General features: G+C 44.9%; 1 protein-coding gene across 1 annotated transcript in view; it reads left to right on the top strand.

The window, feature by feature from the left end:
• The first annotated feature begins 2,286 nt into the window (after positions 1 to 2,286).
• Positions 2,287 to 27,422, top strand: part of GTF2B (general transcription factor IIB) — a 158,531-nt gene continuing 133,395 nt past the window's right edge. Inside the window, exon 1 of the mRNA XM_085602133.1 lies at positions 2,287 to 2,425. Within this exon, the coding sequence (XP_085458259.1) occupies positions 2,409 to 2,425 (17 nt within the window). The 5' untranslated portion in view covers positions 2,287 to 2,408. The remainder of the gene's footprint in view (positions 2,426 to 27,422) is intronic.

Here is a 27,422-nt window from a genome sequence, read left to right as displayed (position 1 = left end):
TGACCCCATCCCTAGCGTCATCGCCATCGATTTCTACACCCATACTCTCTCTTACTGGACTGGGCTAGTTAATCTCGTCCTCAGTCAAGGCTCCCTCCCTGTTGCCCTTAAATCAGGACAGGTTACCCCTCTGCTAAAAAAAACCTCCGCTGATGCGAACGACCTCAACAACTTCCGCCCTATCACCAACCTCCCTTTTCTTTCGAAAATCACCGACAAATGTGTTGCGAAACAACTTTTCCTACATATTATGGACAATAATCTCCTCGACGTTTTCCAATCTGGCTTCATCCAAAATTGCAGCACTGAAACAGCACTGCTGCAAGTGATTGATGATGCGCTGCATATACTCGACTCTGGGGAATTGTGTCTTCTGATTCTTCTAGACCTCTCTGCAGCCTTTGACACTGTTAATCATAGCACCCTCCTCAACATTTTTCAACAGATAATGGTATTGGATGGCACAGTGCTTAAATGGTTTGCCTCTTTCCTCTCGGACAGATCCCAAATGATTAAGATAGCGAACAGTCTTTCATCTCCATTGGCTGTAGGTCAAGGCGTCCCTCAAGGTTCTATCCTGGCACCCACTCTGTTTAATCTATACCTGGAACCATTAGGGAACCTCCTAAGCAAATCTGGGATCCATTACCATCTTTATGCGGATGACACGCAAATCTACCTCAAGGTGTCTTCCGCACTCGATCTCTCACTACTCAACTCTACTCTCAGCTCCATTCACAACTGGATGTTAGCTCACCAACTCATTCTAAATCCCGCCAAATCTGAATTCCTCCTCCTTTCTACCTCTCTCTCACCTCCTCCCGTTCAATCGTGGATGGATCAGCTGAACTTACTCAACAACAAACCCATCATTGTTGACAGCGCTAAATCCCTAGGTGTCATTCTTGACAAAAGACTCAACCTAATCTCCCACATCAACTCTATTGCTAAAAACGCACGGTACCAGTTGCGCCTTCTGTGGGGGATCCGTCGGTTCTTCCCGGAGAAAGACTTAAAAACCTTGGTACAATCGCTGGTTCTCTCAAGACTGGTTTATTGCAATTCTTTTCTGACAGGCCTGGCCAAATACCACCTCTCCCCTCTCAAATCCATCCTCCATTCAGCAGCTCGCTTCATTTCAAGGTTTATAACAAAGCGACCACGTCACTCCTATCCTGTCCTCTCTTCGATGGCTTCCGATCGTGGCAAGATCTATTTACAAAACTGCCTGCATCACACACAAAGCCTTGCACACATCCTCCCCTCGTTACCTGGCAAATAAATTGAAATTGTCCGGAGGCTCTCGACCCTCTCGCAATGCGGAAAAGCTTCTGCTTGAGCCCCCCGTCTTCAAAAGGGAAAGATTGATGGTGCAATCCTTCTCAGGCAATGCGGTGAGAGTCTGGAACTCACTTCCCCCATTGCTCTGTGCCACCTCCTCTACCCGGATCTTCAAAGCTGATCTCAAATCTCTTCTCTTCCAAAGACACTTTCAAAACTAATACTTTCATTCTCAGGCCCCTCTTGGAAGTTCGATCTTCATTGTAAATTTGTATTTTTTCCTGTACATTCCTCACCCCTGCGTGTTGTGTTTGTGTACCCTTCATTTTGAGTCTCCTGTTTTTCTTTGTAATGTTCTATTTTGTACCACTTTTCTCTTGTAACGTAACTAGCTCTATTGTACAGCGCTCTGACACCTTCGGGTAACGTCCGCGCTTTATAAAAATGCACTAAATAAATAAAATAAATAAATAAAAATGTCTGTTAGAGAGCTCCAGGTGAGATCGATTTATTTCCATGCTCCCAGGCTGGAGAGGACGCTACAACCAGTTGTTCACAGTAGTGTTGGTTGATCAAGCTTTAAAATACCCCAATGTATACCACGGAACCAATCTCAGTACGTCAGTAACCCCAGAAGGTATTTGCAGCGATTCACAAATCACTCTCAATTATTTGTCTTGAAAAGTTGTCATATATGCGTTCCTATTGTACTTTTACTGCTACTACCACTTTCACGGTATGTAAAACATTTATTGATACAGATGGTAATTATTGTACAAATACTACATTTTCATGCGTAATGTAATCGTCCGCAGCAAGTCACAAAAGTGCAAACAAATGGCCCCAAAACTACATGTCAAGGGAACTCCGAACTCACAGAAAAGTCCTTCAAAGATGGCCGCTGCTTCGACTAAAAATGAGCAATGTATGTACACTTGTGTCTATGAAGTGCTGATTTGACAACGTTCGAGGTCTCTCTTTTGTTTCTCTCACTGGTTTCTACAGACGCTCAGTCCAAGCCGAACTGTTACTTCTCTTGCTCCGTAGTTCGTCACTGAACACGTGATGAACAGAAGTGATAAGTAAACGAGCCGCGGTGCTTGCTGGGACGGCTACCGGGAGTTATCATGGCGTCAACAAGCCGGTGAGTGTTCGCAGTTTCCCACGGAAGTGCACGATAGGTGGTACGTGCCGTGAGCAGGTTTTGGACAGATCAGGTCAAACTTAAGACACACGTGAAGGGTGGCAAGGACGCCTCAACGGACACATGCACCATAGTGAGGGAGAGGCAGAAAGACCACGGCGTACAAGTGGGGGGGAGGGCAAGATAGAGTCAGTAATGGTATCAGACATTGGCATGGGGTGAGATACGAAAATAGGAAGGAGACCGAGGAGATGAAATAGCGACAGAAGAAGGGGTCAGTAGAGGAGAGGAATTGTTATGTGGCAAAATAAATACTTTAGGATTTCGACATCCTGTGACATTACATTTGATAGGACTGTAATCTGAAGGATGTGATAGGGGGATGAGAACTCAAGGAGAGGGAAGGGAACATAGGGGCTATATTGTTGGAGGGCCTTGGGAGTGCCTCTCCTTTGACGTGGAGACTGCCAGAGTACAGTGGAGGAGGCTAAACAATGCTGGAAGATAGGGTGACGGTACCAAAGGGATTAAGAGGTTTCTAGTACCAGATGGTGGGAAGTGGCTATGCCAGAGGACGTGGCATGATAGTACCAGAAGACATTTAAGGGACACCTGGTAGAAGACCTAAGAAGGATGTGTGGTAGCGCCAGAGGCTTTGGTGGTGGCTGTGGCAGAAGGGTGGACAGGGTAAGTTTGCCAGAACAGCTGAGGTGGGTATCTAGCAGTGCTGTGAAATGTTTACTCAGCCCCCTTATTTTTACTCTTTGTAAAATAAAAACCTTTGAATATTGCCCATTGTGATACAGACTATCGCCACCTGATGAGTAGTGGGGAAATAAATGGGGAGTGGAGGATGGTTAGTGTGTGCCATTAATGCCATTGTTAAGGCTCTCTTCTCAAATGGCAACACTAGATCTTGAAATGTTGAATTAGCTCTGCACCCTTTTGGGTGACAAAATTGGCCTAGAATACATCCCTTCACCTCACATAGGTCTGAATCACTTAATTGCCTGGCTATTGTCTGTAACCTTCCATTACTGTGATATTTCCGGGCATGCCAACCTCATGTGTATGAACCCACCTGATGGTATTCAACATCTGCGGCATTCTCATGTTGACCCTGGATACATCTTATTTTTCTCCCTTCTTGGGGTGAGATAGGCTCTGTGCAAAATGTTGGGGTGTGTGTGTATATATGTGTGTGGGGGCATTTTAGACACTTTTTTTGGGTTAAGTCAAGGCTCAAGCCCATTTGCTATCTTTGAGTTGTTATCGTTTATGCCTGAGGTCGTCCAGGGGATACCCTCCTTGTGTCTTAAGAGTGATCTGTAGTGCCACTTTGCTAACCTTCTCCCATTTTTCGTGGTGTATACTGAAGGTGGCAGGGTTTGAGTCCATGTTACTGTTTCTACAATTTTCCATATCATGTGCATCGCCATTATTTGTGTTCCAATGTTAAGAATGGACTCCTGTAGCATGTATTCTAATATTGATGTTTAGAAATTGGCTAGGACTCCATCTCAGAATAAGTCCCTCATCATAATGTATCCTGCTGTTTTCCACCTGTAGGGTTCTTTTGTGGTGAACAAATCTGTTTAATGATAGGTACTAGTGCGCTATTGAAGTGTTGCCCTCTCCTGAGGCACTAAGAGCGACGGGGCAGGTGTTGGGGTGAGGCTTGCGGGAGGAACAAACTATATAATAAACCTTCTCCATTTTGGGACGTCTTTAGGCATATTTCGAAAAAATGGTGTCTAGATAGCCACCAGAATGTCCACTGTAGCTGGGTATCTAAATAGTAGAATTTAAATTCTTGTGCCCGAGTTCTTTACATTCAATTGAAGCTTTAACTTTGCTAGTAATGGGGGTGTGTCCAAGATGGTGACGTGAGCGGACGCATATCCAGTTCACTCCGTCGTGACCACAAAATAGCCTGCATTTAACCGTAGTGGATCAGCCAGCATTCCTCGACAACTGCGAGACGCACCCCTGGCGTCCTGCAATCCAGTTACACCTTTTGGAAGCAGCTGCGGTTACGGAGCAACGAAACAAAGAAGCGGAGACTCGGGCCCAGGATTGCGGCCCCTACCCCACCAGACCTCCGTTGCGAGCACTTCGGCTGAGGATGCCTTATCTGCTGCAGACGGCCCGCCTTGATGTTGCGTCGCACTCGCAGGTCCGTGACTGCCACAGAGACTGACACGGCAGGGCGCAGCCTAGCCGAGGGTCCTGCTAATTCTCCGATGCCAAGAGGGCTCCTGTGTGCCACATCGGGGATGAGCCCGGCCCCAGACAGGCCACCCGTATCTCTCACCCCCTGTAATACCTCCAACCTTGAGCCTCTCACCTGCAAGGGCACCTGGGGGCTGGATCTACATCTACAACGGGCCTCTTGGACTGCCCCAAAAAGGACTGGGCCGTCATTAATTAACCTGTGCACTCCGCTGGCATAGCGAGGCCTACGAGGCCTGACCACACCTTGGCGCTCACCAGACCTACCACGGATCGGCATCGGGCGCAGTCCTCGCTGCCCTGGCACGGCTGCACCACTGGTTGCTTCTGGACCTGCAAGGTTAATTCGTGCTCGTGAGAGAGATCATGCCTGGGCAGTGACTGTCCTACAGTGCCCTTTACCGCATTAACACTACTCTCCCTCAAGTGAGGAGGAGGGGAGGGGAACACACAGCGACTCAACTGTCGGGCTGTATCGCTCCGGCGCACGGCGATTATTGATGGAGCCTACACTGGAGGCATCCTGCTTCAAGAATCCGGTTGAGGCAACGCACCTTTCCACTGCCCTGTAATTGCCCCCCTGGACAATTGCTGCACGGGGCCTGACATTCTCTCTGCCTTGCCCTGCCACGCACTACAACCTACACAATTACTCAGCGCCTTGGCCTGGGTGCTACGCACACGGTGGCAAGGACTGGTGACTTATCCCCATTGACCGGTGGTCAACCCGGCAGTGTGACGCGGGCATCGGGGCCAGCACACCTGTTTCCCTCCCCTGGAACTAATAGAGTGCCACTACCATCAAGATGGGCAAAAAAAGACCTGAGAGGCAGCAACCGCCGGCCACTGATCCACAGGCCCCATCACTTGGTGCCGACCAGTCAACAGTGGGCCATCCAATGCCACAGGCTGATCTTTCACATTGCCTCGATGAGCTAATGGCGGCGTTGATGGACATTAAATCCACCCTGGTCCCTAAAATAGACACGGTATGCGTAGAGCTCAGTTTCCCGCAAGAAGACCACAAAAAGTTAAGACCGAGTAGAAGATGTGGAGTCCACAATTGCCACTGTGAAGCCCTCAGTGTCCGCAACGGTGGCCCAAATCAAGACACTGCAAGATGAGGTGAACTACCTTAAAGATTGTGTTGACGACCAAGAAGGCAGGTCACGCTGGAATAATGTGCGCCTGGTGGGTCTGCCAGAACGCGTTGAGGGACAGAGTATGGAGTTATACCTGGAAACCTGGTTCTCGGACGCCATCCTTCAAGGCAAGCACTCCAAGTTCTTCTCCATGGAGCGAGCCCATAGAGTCCCGGGGGGGGGAGGGGGGCCTCCTCGACTGGGCGCTACCCCCAGGCCGGTGGTCGCATGCCTCTTTTAACTACCGTGACAGGGACCATATCCTGCAAGTCACAAGGGCCCGCTGCCCATGGTTGATCGAGAATGCAGAGATGCACATATAACCGGACTACACATTCTCAATCCAGCACCGCAGGACATCATTTATGGACGTTAAACGCTGCCTCCGCGAACATGAGAAAATACGCCCTACAATAGCCAGCCTCACTGCAAATAAAACATAAAGGAACCACGGTATTCTGCCACTCTCCTGCTGATGCCTGGAACTGGGTGGAACAGAATGGCGTGGCGTCTGCTGCGAAAACCACAGGGGACTCACACCAGCAATTAAACAAGCATTGGCATAGCCAATAGGTCTAGCTTTTGGGACCTTATAAGTATTTAGTTATGCAGCGCAATATCCTTGGTGCAACATCAACTGTTGCATTGCTAAACACTTATAAGGTCCCAAAGGCGAAACCTATTGGCTATGCCAATGCTTGTTTTGTTTGCAGTGGAGTGATCATATTTGCATAGTGCTATTGCTGTTTGTATGACCTTGCGGCGCTGTAGACTTAGTAATGGGGAATAGGTTACATGGGAGGTTAGGTGAAAAATAAGTGACACCAATGGAAAAAGGAATTTAAAAAAAAAGGGAAGGAGTTGTGGATAATGCGTGGCAGGAAAGAGCGTAATACCAGAGGAGGATATGTGTGCGAGAGACAGAGCGAAAGAAGATTTAGAGAGAAGTGTGCACGAGTGACGAGGAGGAAGGTGTGGGTAGAGAAGAATGGGACAGGGGAGAAGGAATATGAGAGGGAGTGGTAAACGGGGCAGCTGCAAGTTTGTGAAGAAGAGATTAGAGCAGAATGGATGGAAGAGCTGGGGTGAGTGTCACTGGAAGGATCCACTGCAGACCAGATCACAGTGCAGCATTTTCAGTCTACCTTTCCCTTACTTATTAAAACATTGATTCTTCTACTGTCATGGTGGGCTAGGTGCATCGGTCATCATGTGCATTCAGATTATAGGTGCTGTCTCAATCTAAAATAAGTATATCTGTAAAGAGAGCTCAATGAATCACTCAGGCGTTCATTATGCAGAATAATGGATTGGATTCATTCATGTTAATGGCAACCCTGCTCGCTGCCAGAAGCCATTCCCTACATCTTAATGCACAGCATATATCAGAAGATGGAAGGAGGAAAACGGATCAGTACTTTCAGCATAGTTCTGCTGAAATCGTTTAAAGGAAAATTCGAGATACGCCTTAATTCACCAAATGTCCTTCCTGATCACTTCATTCGAATGATTGAAAGAACGTTGTAGGGGGCATAATCGCATATGGAGGTGCTAGAACTTTCCTTTGCTAATAAACACATTTAACTAAAGTAACTATTCTTGTCAACCCTAGACTGCATTCATAGATTTTATTCCAGGCAAAATAACTAACAATGATGTACCATTGGCACCTTTGTATGCAGACCTGCTCTATGTGAATAGATTGGATAGAAAAGTCCTTTGACAAAAAAAATTAGGAATGGCATGGAAAAGTAATCTTTATATTTAACCGCATATTCGTCATACATAATCATATCGTTCACATGCGCCTTTGTATGAGAGTAGGCTCTCTAAATGTTCTAATACAATGTTTTTCTTCACCAGAGAATGTGGTAGAGCTGCAATAACAGGGTTAGGAACATTAAACCTCCCCCGACTCACCCATAGAGGTTGTCTCTGGCTAAAAACGTCTCTAGGTGAGCAAACAATTGTTATAACCACCTACACTATAACCCAACCCACATGTTAAGATGCCAGCTCATTCTTGAACCTACAAAGGCCACATAAAGAGAAATAAATCTAACGAAGGCTGACAAAAACCATTATGATCAAGCTATTCACTGCCTTAACATAGAGGAAGACAAATAGTTCTTAGGACATTTTAAAGAATTGGGCCAGCCACTTATTAGCAGAAAACAATTCTTCCTTTTGGAAGAAAATAAACAGTGAAAACAAAGCTATATAGGCATTTAATTAGCAGATCATTCTTCCCACCTCGTTTAGATGCAGTATTGCGTACAATTATTCTGGGCCACCATGTTACAATCAAACATAAATGGATTAATCTCAATGAACTCCACACACTCCCGGAAAACTAGTGAAGATGCGATCTGTGGTGGGGGAGGGAATTGAAGCGCAAGCAGGGCGGAGAGAGGCACGCAAGGCTTAATGAGCCTTGACAGAAACCCAAATGGCGGCTGCTCGCGTGAACGCAAGCTTGAGGCCAGGAAAAGCCTGTGGTAGCACTTTCAAAAGCCACTCACAAAATTTTGAATTTCTCGCAGAGCAGCGCATGCGCTGGCTCAGCGAGACCTAAAAAGGCCAAAGATTGCGGAAGCCGCGGCCCACCCAGCGGTCGGCGCCCCACCAAGGCACAAGCATCATAGAAAAGAGAGCATGCCGTACAGCACGGAGCCGCCACTTTCCCTCTCTGCTCAGACTCAGAAACTGAGGTCTCCCTGGACCAGGTATATTCACTATCAGACTCACAACAACAGTTGATGCTTGGTGACGGCCCGACCGTGACACCGCAAACTTCAGATGAACTGGGTCAACCACTTCTGAAACTGGGGCTCACCTGAACTGTGTAATTCATCCTCGTGGAACTCTACATCTAAGCAGGAGGCGACCGTCGGATAAAGGATTTTATCACCCCCTGATCGGCTTATCCACGGACACTTTACTACGGTAGTCAGGAGGCCATGGTGAGACTGGGCGAGAATCTACGCGTCCCAGGCAAGATGAGTGTCTGTTATAAACTTCTCTTGAGTTATGTGATTTATTGGTTTCTTTTTCTTCTTAATTTATTATGTTTGCATACAAGTACATATGGCCTCCTGCGCGTTGGCAATTAGGCCTAAGGCGGGGGCAGTTGGTTTATAGTGTACCACAAAATGCCAATCCATAACGTATGTCCGCGTGCTACGCTAGAATTTGTAGTTGTTCTACATGTGCTATTTATCTCTTAGCCGCATGCGGGGAATGTATACTTACTGTCTCTTTTTCTTATTGTTGTAAATGCACGTCAAAAATTACTTATTGGTGACCTGGAATGTGCGTGGCCTGGCTGGTTGTGTCAAGCGACACAAAGTTTATCAATTCTTCCACAGACACAAAATCGCCATAGCTTTACTTCAAGAGATACATTTAACACAAAATCGGCAGTCACTCAGTAAACGATGGAGGGGCACGATAATAAGCACAACTTATTCAGGCTATGCAAGAGGGGCCCTGATCTGGGTGGCACCAGGCACCCCACTACAGATAATGCATATGCGTGTTAACCCTCTGGGCTGTTATGCGATATTAGATGGCTCTTTAGATGGTCGTCCACTATCCATGGTTTCACTTTGGGCACCTAATTCCGGGCAATCCATATTCCTTCATACATTAACCCCAGCACTCCTTAGGGACCTTTCGGTACTATCGGCGATTATAATGGCTTACCCGATTTAATTCTGGACCGTTCCCGCCCTTTCCGAGTACAACCTGTTGGGCTTGCACATATGTGCACAGGAGCCACACAGATGCAACTGTTAGCGCGCAAAACTCCCCACAGACCAGGTGTATTCACACTATTTTACTCTCCATGATCTGTACACGCGATTAGATGGCATTTACTGCATGGAAACGGCACTGGAGTATGTGGGTCACTCTGAATACTCAGCTTGCACGATATCGGACCACAGCCCCTTGCAAATTCTATTGACTTGGGGCGTGTCCAGACCAAGCATACCAACTTGGCCCTCCCTCTGAAGGCGCTTTGTGACCCTTTTCTGAGTGCTACTATATCGCAGTCCATAACCTCACACTTTCAAACTAATGAGGGAACGGGCACACATGCTGGCATTGAATGGGATGCCCTAAGGGTCATCCTGCGCGGGCAGGTCATACAGGCAGTATATGGAACACATGTGACATTAACTAAAGAAATACAAGGGCTAGTGGGCTGAAATACAACAGCAGGAACATAGGGCCCACACGGAACCGCACATACTACCAGCACTTTCCAAAGCCAGATCAGCGCATAAGGAAGCATTGGATAAATTATTCACCCTAGACTATAAACAGTACATGGCTAGGTGCCACGTGGAGGGTGACAAAGCAGGCAAGACACTTGCATGGTTGTTGAAAAGCAACCTTACGCAACCACCCATCACGGCAATATACACCCTGGAAGGTAATCTGGTCAATACACAGGAGCAAATCAATGAATCCTTTTATAAATATTATGTCACTATATAAGGGCCCAGAATCGGGTGCCCCTCAGGCAGTGCAACTGTTACTAGAACGGGCGGCCCTTACACAAGTAACGCAAGACCAATATAAGGACCTAGAGACCTCGCTCACAGAAGCTGAAATCTCACACTATCAAACAGCTTGCTAGAGGTAAAACCACTGGAATGGACGGCTGGCCCACAGAACTCTGAGGCATACTCAACCCAGTTGGCTCCCATGTTGCTCACTATATTTAAAGATACTTTCGATGGAGGCGTACTACCTCCTTCTCTTCGCGAGGCGGTACTCGTGGTCCTCCCAAAACCTGGTGGGGGCCCCCTCCTAATGAGCTCGTACGGTCCGTTGTCATTATTTACCTCGGCTTATAAAATCTTGGGAAAATTGTTGGCCAACAGGCTAATGGAGGCTGTTCCCCTTATTGGTCCACATGGACCAAAACAGGTTTGTTCCGGGCAGGAGCATGGGACTGAACCTTCGCTTGTTCAAACTCCTAGAATGGGCCCAAACAGCACCAGAGCAACACCGGATAGCAGCCTTCGATATAGAAAAGGCATTCGACACTCTGGGGTGGGATTACTTCCTGGCAGTGCTGGCATAGGTCCCAAGTTTCTACGTTGTGTGAAAATATTATACAATAACCCACGAGCCCGGGTGAAGCTGGACCGCGTTATATCACCATTCTTCCACATCGAGCGCAGCACCAGACAGGGTTTCCCCACTCACCAATCCTTTTTGCCCTGGCCATGGAGCCCCTGGCCTGTTCGCTCTGTAGCCACGGCCTGAATGGGGCACACGAGTACATACACAGTGGCACATAGTGTCCCTTTATGCTGATGATGCACTGATTTATCTCTGCAATCAAGGCGAGGTGCTCTGAGGTCTAGGTGCACTACTAGAAGCCCATGCACGGCTGTTGGGCTTGAAAGTCATTTGGGATAAGTCTGCCTTATTCCCGAAGTCACCCATCCCAATAGAACAGCGACAACCTCATGCCCCACTTGCTAGAGTGTACAAATCATTTAAATACTTAGGAGTCCAGGTCTACCGTTCCCCATAAACGGTAACCTGGGGAAGGCGATCACCAGTGCCAGAGCGTCCTTTCTTTTCTGGACCACCCTGCCGCTATCCCCCATGGGCCGGAAGTCCATATTAAAGATGCTCCTTCTCCTTCGGCTCCTGTGCTTTTTTACTGTTCTCCCGTATAGACCGCCTCAGTAACTATTCAAAGATCTACAGTCATTGCTAGTATCTGTGATGTGGGGCAACTCCAGAGCAAGGGTAGCACTCTCGAAGCTCCACCTCCCTAACTCAGAGGGAGGTTTAGGAGCACCCGATTACGAGTTATACTATGCAGCCGCCCAGCTCCAGTGTCCCATGCGCATGCTTGCAAGGAAGAACCTAGTTGAACTAGATATCTGGGCAATGACGTTGTCGCAACCAGATCTGCTAGAGTGGCTGTCAGGCACTAAAACTCAGCTCCAGCGGACTGTGGACTGCATTTTGCTACGGGCAGCCCGTAATGTCTGGTTGGACTATGTAATAGCCAAACGCCGCCCTCCACCGTGTGCCCCAGATCTCCCTATCGAGACGACACCAGGGTCATTTACTCTCCTAAAACGCCCGTAATTGGCCGAATGACAGGCAGCCGGCCTGACAACATGGGGAGACTTATTTGTTGACTCCGACCTATGTGATTTTGCCACTCTGATGAACGACTATGGTGGACCACCTGGAACGTTCCTTCTCTAGGCGACACTAACACAACAGGCAATGCAATTCTGGGGGGATATCGGCACAGTACCTTGAACCTCTGAAGGCTTACAGGCATTATTGACACATGGGTCAGGCAGGAAAGCCATCACGGCCATCTACGAATTCCCTTAGAGCAGACACAGCCCCCTCATTAACCCCATTAAGCAAATATTGGACAATGGCTCTCTCCTCAGAAATCAGACAAGCAATGAAAACAATGCATGGGAAATCCCAAGACAATCTCAATGAATGCCAGACGGAAATTCACGCAATTCAACTATTTACATCACACATACTTAACCCTCACAGGCTTGCGCGAATGTACCCGACCTCCATCGATATCTGTCCCAGGTGCCATGACTCGGGCGCTGACTTTATGCACATGGTCTGGACGTGCTCTCACATCACAGCATACTGGGGGAAAGTGTCTGATATACTGACAGCTGCAACGGGAACCACAATTTTATCTCAGGGCGCACTCTACTTGCTAGACATTACTAAACGGAATGCATGCTGTAAGAACCTCAACACATTCCTTGACCTGGCACAGGGTCTGGCCAAACGCTCCTTGGCTATGGCCTGGAAGTCCCCGATGGGCCCCTCCACTAGGCATTGGCTGACTGCCCTCCAACGTGGCCGAACATGACACTGGCATCGCAGCCCCCATGTGCAACAATACATAACCACTATAGAAGCTTGCCTCCGCGATACACAAGATAACGGATGATGTATCAGTAGCACGGATGTCGCAACCGGATGCTACACCTAAGATACCCCGAGCACCCACACAAAGGCGCATACACGAGTGGACCACTGGGCTACACATACGCGGGTGCAGCGAATAGTCACAGCTGCCTCGCACTTTCGGCTTGGTGAGACTGAGCCTACGCATAACACGCAATCTGCACTGTAAAACTCCTCCACTATTCTACTCCCATTATAGCACCCACCACAGGAGGACCCTGGTAGTTTGCACTCCACATAAGCGACACATTTAGAGGTAACATATTTATGACGACAATAGGACAGGCACACTAGTTAGGTGGTATTGTTTATTTTTTTATATCTAGGTTTGTTACAGCTTCGCACAGCAACATTTGACAGCCTCTGAAGTGAATTCATGTTATTGATTACCTGTAATGTCAGATATGGCGATTCACCCATCCCCCCCACCTAGTGGGCACAATAATGCAAATGGAGATGTACCACAATATGTGCTTTATTATGCCGTATTTACAGCTTTATGTTGTTTTTGAGTACAAATGGAATAAAGATTATTAAAAAAAATAACTTTGCTAGTAATGCCCTGCGGCTGCCAGATCCAGATCTGTAATAAAAAAAAAACTTTGCAGGCAAATATATTGGGAGATTTGTAACGTAATAGAGGAGGCAAGGTAGCATTACCATTTTCACTATTGCAATCCCGTACATCACTTGTTAAGGGCAATATTTTCCAAAACACTCACTGAGATTTTAGGGCACGCCATGTCCTTCCCAAGTTCCAGTCCAACAGTTCTGATAAGGCATGGTAAAGCCTTGCCTCAAGTAACAAAAGGTCTTGTGTTCCCACTTTACCTCCCCACTGCCTATGTTCACTCTGCACTGATCTCCATCAGGGTCAGTGGGGAACTGACTAGATTTACCAAGGCAGACACCTCCCCAAATACACTCAGGGACTGGGCAACTGATGTTAGAACATCCTTTGAATCTCTTCTGTATAGCAACATGTCATCAGCATAGAGGGGTATGGAGTTTCCCCTGACAGGATGATGCCCCAGTCTTGTCTCTCCTGTCTCAGCATTCAAACAGTTACATATTAAACACCTCAAATACTTTAATTCTTGCATTTGAGAAGCTTCGCACCTAAGGTCATAAAGCTTAAAAACAGAACAATTGTATTGGTCTAAAAAAGTTAAGGAAAGAACCGTTGCCAATACTTTTTGACTCCAACATTATTTATTTGGTCTATCAGTCTTTTCTCTAGTACTGATTAAGCATTTTGTTATTTCAAGTTAGATTAAGCGAGCTGCTTTGTGTTTAGTAACATTAACTTCAATTATTTTGCCAAACAACTATTAGTTTGTAGCATGTGTAATACAAATTGTGTTGCCATAATTGTTTTTTTTTAACCTAGTCATGTTTATTAGGCTTTTAACATAATCATAGATATAATAAACTGCAAGCAATAATACAGGAATCCAGCCCAGTAGAGAGTTCAGATTATTCAGATAACTCTCATTACAGGTGTCAAAATTACTATAACCCCATAAACCTTACTCATCCATCTATCCACAGAAATAACAATATTTCAGAAGGCACTGTTGGTCATGAGTAATCCCATAATGAAGTGTGGTTATGTCAATGTGTGCTGTAGGTTCTGGGCCTTTAGCTTGACCTATATCCAGGTGTTCAAATATCCTAAAAATGTTACCAGACATGCTGATCTAGTGACTTGAATAATCTACTTGACCTAATTGTGTTACTCTTGCCTTTATAAACTGGAAATTGTGTGATCCTATGCAAATATTTTATATTTTACTGAGCAACCTTTTTCTTCATTAGCATCTTCAAATATGTGAGCTCAGCAGGTCTGCTGTACAAAAAAGTGTTTTGTTTGATTTTCTAGACTAAAACTTTACTTCATGTATAATGAGAATCTGGCTCACAAGTAGGGTACACATAACCCCTTACAGCCTACGATATTTCATTGCACACTTCATGTACATCTGCACAGTTGTCTTAGTTCATATTATAAAATCCTTTAACTTGGCAGTCGGAGAAAGAAAAGTAAACCCCAATCTTCAGGATAAAAGCAGCAGCAATTTGTAGAACTTCATTAGCTGGCATTTGGCCTCTGTCTTTGAATGCACAGCAAATGTGACTATAAAAACAAGACTTAAAGGCATCTTTTTTGCTTGTTCATTTTCTGAATGAAAGTACACATTTGATTGTTTGGCAAACAAGTTGATGTTAATATTACTAAACAAAGCAAATCATTTAATCAAACTTGAAACGACAAACTGCTTAATCAGCACTAGAGAAAATACTTCTTGGCCAACTAAACAATTTTGGATTTAAAAAGTATGGGCAAAATAATTTCTTTAACGTTTTTAGACCTACACAATTGTTCTATTTCTAAGGTTTATGACCTTGGGTACGAAGCTTTTTAAAAACAAGAATTTAAGTATCTGATGTGTTTAATATGTAAATATCTGTTTGAACGCTGAGATAGGAGGCCCAAAACTGGGGCATCATAAGTTCAGGAGAGACTCCTTACCACTCTATGCTGATGATGCTGTAAATAGAGATTCAAAGATTGTTGCCAGCTTGAGCTATCTAGCCAGAATGGCCCAGTAGGCCCTTAAACTAGCTCGCCCTGATAAAATCACTCGCCATAGCAAATGGGTGACTAGATTTTTTGAAGGCCTGTATCTCCACGACTATGGAATCATGGAAAATAATGGGTCCTTACTGCATCTAATTCTCTTTATTTGGTCCTTGTCACCCTCGGTAGCCTGTCCATTGCCATTCGGGTCTACAGCCTCCAGTTCCAAATGTCATATAGTTGGGTGAATCTTACCTCCGTCATTGTCCAGCCATGGCCATTTTTACCGCCTCCTAGCAATTCCACATGAGTGTGTGGTCAGCCCTACTTGGGTGTTCCAGGGTGTGGGAGTGAAATCCCAGCAAGAACAAGAGCAACATATTTGGTGTTAGGATATCTTAGCATTGTTTTCATGGCTGCCACGATTCCTGTTCAGAAAGGCTGGATATGGATGCAGTCCCACAGGTATGCCTGACGTTCTCAGGAATCAACACCACCCCTCCAGCAGAGAGCTCTTGAACCTGGATATATTTTGTCATTTGTTTGAGCATAGGTACCAGTCAAATTATACTAAGTAGCATGCTTCCCTACCCAGGTATAGAGCCAGAAGTCTGTATTTAATCTCGCCAAAGGTGCAACCCTTACACATCATGTCTCTCTGCCCCAGTCCCTCTGCCGATTTCCACCTTTAGGGCCAGCATGCCGGAGGGGCACTATCTAGAATGGACTTTGTATATTGACAAAATTACTCCTCTGTATCAATTGGCCACCTGCACACATTTCTCAAAAAGGGGTTAAGTCTCTGTTGGTTGATGTCTTAATATTGGGATTCAAAGCCCAATACCTCAACTGGGTATAGTGAAAATGCTCAGTCTTACCTACCCTGGAGATGTGCTTTCAAAGGAGAGAATCTCTCCATGCTGAAAAATGCCAGATATGTTAGGACATCCTCTCTTCCCCCAGTTATTGGAAGTGCCTGGAGTTAATGCAGTGGTGAAAGCAGGAGTTATAGTCAATCTAGACTAAGCCTGTAAGTCCAGCACTTAAGCTATATAACACCAAGGTCATAGCTTCTATTCTTTACGGAGCGGAGCTCTAGGGTTTTGAAAGTTTGTATCCAATAGCCCAAGCTCAAATCAGATTCATGAGAGAACTCATCGGCCTCCCCCAAAGCACACCACTTACACACTTATACCATGTTTTGGGGGGCAACCCACTGGCAGAGGTTGCAAGATTTAGACCGCTGGCCTACTAAGTATGACTCTGGTCTACTCCGGAATTAGTCCACTATGCCCTAGCTTTTAAAGATATTAGAGATGCTGTCTCTTCCCACAAGATCAGTTGGTTGCAGCGGGTGAAAAGTTCCTTGGTGAACATGGGAATGAGGCATTTATGGGAAGACCCGACGAATAATACGTTTCCCCCCCCCCAAAAAACTTCTAAGGAAGCTATGATCAGAGCTGGTAACGTGTGCTCTCCCAAACTAACTTCTTTGACCAGCATTTTTCTGGAACATAAGCAGGATCCAATGTATGAAGAGTTTTGGGACTCCATAACAAAGCCCATTGATAGGAAACGTTATTTTCAGTTCCGGATAGGTACACCATCGACAAAAGTTTTTACTAATACCTGGTACCCTTCTCAAAATAGTAAATGCTCATTCTGCCAGATTGCGGACGAAACAATATCCCACATTTTGTTTGTCCCGCATACAGCTTATCACGAAGCAAACGGCTCAAACCAATCTGTATGAATATGGGTACTAGGTCGAGTGCCACCGCACTGCGAATATTAAAGACCAGCACTCGGGAGTTAATTGTAATTGCCCTTGCAAAGTTTTTAGGATGGATGTGGAGAATTCGATACAAGATTGAAAGCAAGTAGACTGCGACTGTGACTACATTAAGCACAGTCTTCTACTTAGCGTCTTTCGCATGGTCATGTACTGTATCTTTTAGCTAGCACAGGGTCACATGGGTTTAGAACTTTAGATGGATTGTTGTTGATCTTTATGAATCTTTAAAAAAAAATTTTTTAAAGCAAAAAAACGTTTGTATAGTTTATTTTAGATAAACATAAACTTGTATGTTTAACATGGTTTACACTCATGTCATGTATAGCTTGTTAATTATTGGAGCTTATGATTGATATATTGTGGTGATTTTACTTATTTGTCTTTTATGCTCAGATTGGTCTAAATAAAGACTTAATAAATTGAATTGAATCTAGAGTGTGTGGTAAGGGGAAGGAGAGGAGACCAGGGCACCTCCTATGTGAGTCCCAAACCATCTGACTAATGTTAATGGGGGTGGTAAGACAGGCATTGGGTAGGTTGATAATGCTTATGTTTGCATGCCAGATCCCAAATGGTCTGGCCACTATCTCCCTGTCTGTACATAGCCACAATTTATCAGTTGCTTAGAGGGGCCAGTCTGACATGATGTGCAGCTTTATAGTATGTGGGGAAGTCGAGGAGAGCCAGTGGACCCTTCTGTTTAGGTTGGCAGAAAGGTTTGTAGGACAAGCAAAGTTGCCCTTTTTGCCAAACAAAATCTATAAATTCGTGAGTGCCAAATACGTCTTTGCAAACCGTAATGGATAATGCTTGAAAAGGATGAAGGGCCCTGGGTAGTATGTTCCTTTTAATGGCATGTTTGAGTTCGAAATTTATTTAATAGGGGGTGGGTAGTTAGCTTTATAGAAGTTCACTGTGTTCAGGCTCATGTGACCCCCTCTTCTCCCCCCCCCCCCCCCACCCCCACCCAGATATCTAATGGAATGAATGACCTAGTGCAATAGCATTTTGGGTTTCCAAGTGTCAATCACTCCTTTGGTCAAAGTAAATTTTAATATTTTGCACTTAACTAGATTCTAAATCTGGAGGCTTATTCAGAAGCAGATAGGTGGGCTCATAGGCGAGTGATGAAATAGTCTGGGATACATAAGTGAAGATAAAATTGTCTGCAAATGTTGCTTTGAGTTCCCTGGTAGCATATATGATCACCTCCACAATGCGTCTGCCCTTGTGATAACAGCGAAGGGTTTAGAAAATAAAAGCGATGAGTATTGGGGAGCAAGGGATTTCCTGACAGATGCCCCTCGTGAGTGAGAAAGGGAACAGTCTACCATTAAAGGTGACTAGAGGTGGTGCATGATACGCCTTGGCCATCTTTATGAAGCCGCAGCTGAATTAAATTTTATAGTGTACCATGGCGATGAAACACTGGTCCACCCTTATGGAAAGCATTTTCAGCTTCTAGCAGTATTGGCACTTCTGGCAAAGACTTTCTCTTGACTTTTTCAACCAGGTCTACTAAACGGCAGATATCATGTGTCCATTTCTGATTAGTCAGGATGGATTAGACTTGGAGGAGGGTATCTAATGTGGTTGCATGTATTCTAGAATATATTTTTTCACCAACATTCATCAGTACAGTGGACCAGTGAGAGAGGCATGTTTCCTAATTTTCATCTTACTAGATGGTATACCTTCTCATTGGGAGGAGGGGAGAAGTGTCAATGTATAAAATCTGCCTTTTCTACTTGGGTCACCCTGATTTTTCACCTTTTGTTGGACCCTATATTTTTTCTGGTTTAAGAACACTTTACCCCTGTTTAACAGGAGTAGAGCGACGATGCTCCCCCTTAAAACCTGGTTCAATTAGCTAATTTCTGATGGGAGTATTTCACATTACTTAAAGGCCACAGTTTATGGTGCAGATACACGCCAATGGCATGAAAAATTAACTTTTACCAGCGGACTGCAGCACTTATTGTGCCATTAACAAGTGTGACAAAAGAAAACATGGCTTCAGTGCTACCATTATAACCTAACTACTTCAGTTTAAAATCTGTAGTGCAGCCTTTTAAAATGACCCTTTTTGACAGATAAAATCCTTGCCTTTTAGATATTAGTAAGTCATGCCTATGTGAGCCGTGTAGCCTACAAGAAAGGGTGCATTTTGTTTAAAAGTGGGGCATGTATAATATTACCATGTCCCTACAGTGACACAGCCCAAAAAACGATTTTCCCTGTGGCAGGCCATTCTGTCCTATGTAGAAAACTACAGTATAGATTAAAATACTAATGCTGGATCTCAGGAATGAGACGAGCGTAAAAAATAACCAAACCACTATTTTTAATAGCTACTAAAAGTCCAATTCAATAGTCTAGTACAATTTTCAATAAAAATTAGGGAAAGGTTTAACCTTTAGAAAGTTAGTTTATCTGCCTGAAATGTCTGAAGTCTAATTAGCATTAGCCTCTGCCAGCTCTCAACCTGTGCCCAGCCTTGAATAGGTGTGAACAAGGTGTGAAATGCCGCCCAGGAGCAAACCGTAGACTTACTGAAAGGAAGAGATGATTCCAATGAACTCCACATAATATTCATCTTGAGGATCTCTTGTCTGGTTGGTGAATGACTCTGCTTTCATACTACCTGATTTGTCTCTGGCTTTGTTGTGGGTACCATACTTGCTTCAAACTGGATTTTAGTTTTCGATATTGGAGGGCACTAGAGATTTCTCTGACTCTCTTAACACACACACACCCACCCTTCAGAGCCAAAGTTAAGTGTGGCCAAACACTTTCCCCATCTTGATCCATGGCATTTTGGGACTGTTGGCAAAGAGGAGCTAATGCAAAAGTGGGTAGTGTTGGCGCGGAAACCTTTGCCACATTGGTTAGGGAGTGCCACCCAATAGCTAGTGCCAGGCATAAAGGTGGCACCTACAGGCACCCACTTAAGAAAATTGTCTGGACCTGTGGAAGATCAGAAGAGGACTAGACCTGCTCCCTGTGATTTCGGAGGATCCCTGGAGGACTGGACCTGTTCCCTCTTGTACCCAGGGCAAAAAAGTTGACTCCTATTGGTAGTTGTCTGATCTTCTGAGTTACAGGGAGAAAACCAGCTGCAAGACGCCTGTTCCTAGAAGTGCACGGCTGACCAATAGCAACTGGACTTTAACTGGACTGTGCTGTTGGCATGTGGTTGATACCCTGAGAGTCTCCAAGTGCCCTTTCCTGAGGATGTGGAGGGCCTTAAATGTGAACTCCTGTAGCTGGTTGGGTCTTAAAAGACTAAGTCGGAGGGTAAAATCTTTGACCTGGAAGAACCTGGTTGGTGTATTTGACCCTCGCCCCTTTGCAGTAAGCCTCAAGTCACCCCTAGGTTCCAGTTTACAGTGGCTATTGACTATCATTGGCACTTTGTGCTTTTTGGTGCTTGTCCTATTCAAAAGTTTAAACATTCATATCTCTAGTACCCCTTATTGGATTTTGTGTCATTTTGTGTATTAAATGATACACTAGTTTCTTATTCTTTTTTGTTTTTGTTTATTAGCATTTTCAAAAATATACAGTGCCAGACATAAAATTAACAAACCGGCCGCAGTACAACAACATCCGTCTTCCAGTTCTGTAACGTTGCAATGTTACCTGAAAATAAATTTTCTATAGTGCAGCTGTTACACTCAATCAATCTACTTGATACACTTGTAAATGTTGAGTCAAGTATTTCCAATAGTCTCTAGGCTTTGAACCAGTTGGTAATTCTTCCTCATACGTTTGCAGGGTATCTTTGCAATACGTTAAATCGTGGATCCAATGTTTGACTTTGGGAGCCTGTCTGCTGTTCCAGCACAATGATATTCTCCTTTTGGCTAGGAGTAATGCAATTACACAAAACTTACGCTTCTGGGCGCGTACCCCAGGTATCAGGCCCAACAGACACGTGCGAACAGTGCATTCAACGTCCATGCCCACCATAGTACCCAACATCTGCGTTACTTTTAAGCAATACTCTGCAACTGCACCACCAGACCATGCCAGATGTACGAAATCTGCCATTTCTGCATTACAGCGACAACATCTAGAGTCAGTTCGCAGACCATATCTATTAAGCCGGGCCGGCGTATAGTAAGTCTGGTGAAGGTACTTGTAGTGCAGCATGCGCAAATTTCCATTAGGCGTTAACAAACCAGTTAGTGAGCAAGTCATAGCGCATTCTTCCATTGTCAGTGGATCGTCAAGGCAACTGTTCCATTTCCCCAGAGCTTTATGTGTTGTGTCCGCTATATCTTCTTGCAGTTTAACATAAAGTTTCGACACCATATGTTTAGCCGTAGACAGCAACTGTAAAGTGGACAATGTCGGTGGTTCCACCGGGTAAGATGGATACAACTTCTTCATGGCACCTTGCAATGTGTGATAATTAAATTTAAATAATAACGTTTGTTTGCTAATGAATGAAAGCTCATCCAGTGTTCATAAAAAAACCCATTACTGTATAAATCCCCCATAGTATCAAGGCCCACTTGCCTTAGCTAACCCATGCCTACTTCTTCTTGAGTGACAGAAAGCTCCGGATGACAATGAAGCAGCAGTGCAGGAGCATATAATGGCAGTTTGCATGCCTTTCTACCCATGGTTCGCCACGCCCTATTTGTCGTGTCTATAGTGTTTATATCACGGTTATGAAGCGGGGGCCTATGATGGGTTATAATAGCGTTTAATGGAACTGGATAGGCATCACCTTCAATTGCAACATGTGTGAGGTAAGGGACCTTGTGATACCAGAAATGCGCATATTGTGCTTGCGCACATAGATAATAAAGCAAAAAATCCGGGACCTTGAACCCTCCCTGAGAATAAGGCAGCGTGAGAGCTCGTAGTTCAATCCTAGCCTGTTTACCCGCCCATATTAGCTGAAGGACCATGGAGGAAATCCGACGAAACACCTCAGCTGGAGGTTGGATCGGTATGTTATTAAAAAGGTACAGCAATTTAGGTAAGATTACCATCTATACAATGGCTAGGCGATCAGCCAATGATAGTGGTAGCTGAATCCAGCGCCTTATTTTCCCTTCCAGTGCGTCAATTACCCTACCATTATTAGTACGGATTACGATTTCGGGGTCACGATGGTACCAAATACCCAAATATTTTACCGGCTCAGATTGCCATTCTAGTGGATAGTCCAAGAGGTGCGGGTAAGTATTATCTGTTAAAGGTATAATTAAGGATTTAGACCAGTTTATTTTGATGCCTGAATGTTGCGCAAACTTAATATATTCCCTCAGGAGAGGGTTCAAATAATTCTCAGGGTCTCGAACATATAGCAACATATCATCTGCATATAACGATCTATGTAACGGTCTCTGCGGAAATTGAAGCGCCGAATAGTGATGCCCCTGCTGAATTTTACATGCCAACGGCTCAAGTGCTATCGCAAACAACAATGGGGACATTGGGCAGCCTTGCCTTGTTCCCCTCTCAATAGCTATGGGCTCAGATATATATTTAACTCTTACACGCGCCGTTGGCGCAGTATACAGTATTTGTATCCACTGGAGAAAAATAGAAGGAAATCCCATTCTCCATAACACCGTGTTCAGATATGACCATTCAATAGTCAAATGCTTTAGCCGCAGCTAAAAGTACTGCAGCTGCTTTAGTCGTAGGAGTCAAATAATGCGATAACGCAAATAGCGTCCGTGTATTATGAGCCGTAGACCTTGAGGGGATGAATCCTGATTGATCCGGTAATATTAAATTGGTCATTAATGGTTGTAATCGAGTAGCAAGTAGTTTGGCTAAAATCTTAGTATCTACATTGATTATTGACAAAGGCCGGTATGACTCACAATATTCTGGATCTTTGTTTGGCTTTAGTAGAGCAATTAATAAAGCTTCTCTCAATGTTGGCGGCAACATCTGTTTTTCATTGGCACTCCCATATATCTCAACCAGATGAGGCGCCAATTGGTCAATAAAGGTTTTATAAAATTCGCACGTAAACCCATCTGGGCCTGGTGCTTTCCCATTTGGCAGGGATTTTAACAACGTCCGTTACCTCTTACAACGTGATGGGCAAGGACAGGTATTACCGCTGCGTGTCCGATAGCCACGCTATCGCTACATCTAGGTAATCCATTATTTCATCCGGGAAGGCTGTATGTTGCGAAGCATACAGTGCCCCGTACGCAGGCATGAATTCCCTTAGTATACCCTGTGCACCATATTGCAGTTCCCCATTACCATTCCGGACCGCCCGGACAGTCTGCGGTGCATGACCAGCACATATTTTAGCCGCTAAACTTCTACCGGACCTACCTCACCATAGGATCTCGCTATCTGCTGCTTTGCTATATATTTGAGTCCGTCGTCCGCATATGTTTGATATTCGGATAGAACAACTGTAATGTCACCCAATATTTTGGTATTTTGTGTACGCTCATATTCACGCTCCAGAGTACGTAGCTTGTCTTCACGCATAACCAGTTGCTGCCTTATATCCCTAAGAATGCCAGCATTAGTACTTATGCAGATTCCTCGAATTGTAGCTTCCCACAACAGGCCAGAATCCTCCTTGTGGGTTTATTTTGATCAAAGTAGTCCTTGACAGCCTGACCTATGGCAGTTACATACACTGGATCCAGTAAAGCTTTTGCATTGAACCTCCAACTGAAAGGGGGCGGCACATAGAGTGGCAGCTCTAAGGAAAGTAACACTGGGCTGTGATCAGACAATGTCCTGGGCAGATGATTCACAGAGCGTGACCATAGTGCTATGTCATCAGAGACTAACCAATAATCTATTCGGGACCAACTACTGTGTGCAGCTGATGCATGCGTGGCCTCCCTTCTCTCTGGGTTTCTGAGTCTCCAAATGTCATTAAGACCCCTATCAATCATAATCTCTCAATTTACCCAAAGCCCTTTTGTGAGGTTCAACTGTTTTACCCGATCTATCAAGGTCGTCACGTAGTGCGATATTAAAATCCCCTCCCCAAACCAAAGGGATGTCTGGTAGATCCCTAAGTTTACACCATAAAGTATGATAGAATTCAGGATCCTCAACGTTCGGGCCATATGTATTCAGGATAGCTAGTCTCTGTCCCCGTAGCGTACCTGTGATAAGAACAAAGCGCCCTATATCATCCGTGGCAGTAGTATCTATATCAAACTGCAACCCCTTTTTAATCAGGATGACGACCCCTCTGGAATATGATGAGTATGACGAGTGGTGTATTGTCTCCGCCCATCTGCGCCCGATATGATTATGAGCGGTCGGCGCGCAATGTGTTTCCTGCAGAATGGCAATGTCTATGTGCAGTCTATCAAGATACGCAAGTGTTTACCTGATTTCTTTTAGGGTTACTAAGCCCCCGAACATTCCACGTTAACAAGTTTAAATGCTTAGAACGTGATTTCACATCCGCCATCTCCAGCTAGTAACTCCCATGCAGCATAATATAATGTGTACAGTCTGCACCACTTCCAGATTTTAGGAACGGATTAACGGTAGTATGCATCTTACCGTAACACTGGATTTCAGCGATGTTTCTCATGTCACTAGTTTCTTATTCGATCTTGGATCTGTATTCTTCATTTTGACTTTATTACTGTTTTTGTACTGCATCTGTGCATTTCACACTTCCGTAAGTTAAGCATGCCTGTTGTGTGCCATGGATACCAGGGGGTTGAGCTCAGGTTAATCTAGTGACCTTAAGAGTTCACCCTGACGTGTTGATTATTGTTTAAAGGTGGGCAGTCAATTTCTTGCAGTCACCCTCCCCTCCACCCAAAGTGCATTGAAGAGCCCATTTGTGTGCCCAGCTAGGGAGTTAGCAAAGGTTTTATAAAAGCTTTTGGTAAAGCCATCAGGGCCAGGCACTTTATCCAGCTTTGATTTGATAGTCGTCTGGACCTTTTGGAGGATTCAAGCATTTCCTCCTGATCTTGGGTTAAGGCCTGGAGGGGCACTGATGACAAGTAAGCAGCTTGTTGCCTTTCTTCTGGATGGTTAGAGTTGTAAAGAGGATTAGAAATCCTGGAAGTCTTTTAGATTGTCCTCTGCTTTAAACATCTGCTCTGAGGGTGATTGTATGCTACGCACGTTTTCACTCTCCATTTTCTATATTAAGAGCCTAGTAAGATAGGGTTCCCACCTTAATGACTTGGTAATTAGGGACTTTACAGAGGCAGAGTAGAGCAAATTCAGCCTGGTTAGTTGTCATTGCTTTGAGCTTATCCTGCAAAAGATGTAACTGTACAGAGAAGGCAGAGATTTGGTGTGGACCTATAGCACTACTCAGCCTGGATGGGATCCCTCTAGAGAAGATCTTTTTCCTTCTTACTCAGTTGTTTCAGTCAACAGTACAGGAAATATCAAATGGCGCATATGTATCAGAATGCTGAGGTACGTATACATAAGCATAACCAAACACATACACAGGTGCCCAAGAACCTCAGGGACCGTCATTGGTAATTGCAGAAGAAATGTCATCGCTATTCATAACCGATAACGCTGGACTGTACGACAATATAAACTGAATAACAAAGGGAATCGATGGAACGTACTGTGGGCAAAGGTCGGAGACTCCAGTGTATAGGCTTGATAAATTCTCCTTGTTCTATGCCCTCTACATATTTTGAGCTGGACGAAGCTAAACAGGACCTAGATACTCCCAATATAGTTGGTAACTAAGAATGAGATTCCATAACATGGTGAAGGGCTTGCACCTTTAGATAACCCAAGTTGTAGTTATGCATGAAAGAACTGCTCACCCATACTAGGTAAGGAAGGGCCCTATTCTAGGGGGCGGGGGGACATAGTGAGTGGTGCAGACAAGTGAAAGGGGCTGGCTGCGGTGTAAACGTTTCCAATAGATAAAAGGAGTGGGATGGAGGACAAAGACAGTGCACTAGTCCATAGTGTGGTAGAAGACGTCTGTGAGGACATACAGAAATATAGACACGAAAAAAGAAGGGGATGGGCATAACTCATTCTCCGGTAGAGTAACTAACAATAGTCTGGCTTTGTAGCTTTATGGGGTCTCCCTTTCTGGGGAAGTATCAGATGTGTGCGAAGAATAGGGAATAGATGTGTTAAAAGGTTTCCACTTAGTTTCTCATACAAAGCAGTCTTGTACAACTCAATCCACAATTCTTGTTTGGGTGTCTGGGGGGGGGATCAGCAATGCCTCAAGATGCAGATCTTGGCTGCAGTTATTGCAGAGGCTAACACATGTCTTTCTTGGTTCAGGAGTGTAGGGGAGTCTGTCATGTCTTGTAATAGTACCAGTCTTTTGTTTAGTGACCCTGGTGTGGGAGTACAATGTCGTGGGACCAATGAATAGCAGCTGCTAGAAGCTCTAACACATGCAGGATTAATAGTGGTGAGACTGAGCAACCCTGGCTCACCCCTCTGTTCATGACAAAGGGGTATGAGAGAACACCGCACAATTGACTTGTGCAGTGTGAGAATCATACAGCCATTTGACTTTGGAGATTAACTCATCTCCCAGGTCCAATCTTTAAGTGTGATGTCCAAATATGCGGAGTTGAAACTGCCACCGCCTTCTCAGTGTCCAGAGATTGGGCCATCGTGGGAGTCTTTGTCAAACCAGAATAAATGTGGTAAGGGGTGCATGTGATTGCATGACGCTTCGTCCAGGCACAAAGCCTACTTGTGAGTGGTGAACTAGTGTTGGTATTAACTGTTTCATCCTGGACACCAGTATCCCCGCTAAAATCTTAATGTCCACATTTAGCAGGGAGATTGGACAGTAACTCCCACTGCTTTTCTGGATTTTGGGGGAATGGCAATCAAAGCCCTGTTAGGGAGAGTTGCATGGCTGCCAGATTGGTCTGGTTCTTTAAAGGCTCCGTAGAGAGTATCTACAAGCTAATCTATAGCCCATTTATAAAATTCCCATGAGTAGCTGTCCTCCCACAGGGCTTTGTTGTAGGAAAGGGTTGTGATAGTAAGTGCTATATCCTCTTTTCTTTATTTCCCTTTCTAAAAGGAGTTGTCCTCCTCATTAAGACGGGATAATTTTATGTTGTCAAATCTATTCTCCCGTTTCTCATCTCGCATTAGTTCTGCACTAAGTAGTTTACCATAATAGGCAGGAGAGGTTTACCCTATATCTTTCGGTTCCTGGACTAAGTGGCAAGTGCTGTTCATATTGGCAGGGATGCTTATCATTGCTTCTTGCTGACTCAGTTGAGCCGCCAACGGTGGACCCTTTATTTCACCCTGTTC

Source organism: Triturus cristatus, chromosome 4_2 (assembly GCF_964204655.1).
Source record: "Triturus cristatus chromosome 4_2, aTriCri1.1, whole genome shotgun sequence".
NCBI lineage: Eukaryota > Metazoa > Chordata > Amphibia > Caudata > Salamandridae > Triturus > Triturus cristatus.
The sequence above is the reverse complement of the archived record's forward strand: the minus strand, read 5'-3'. Positions and strand labels throughout refer to the sequence as shown.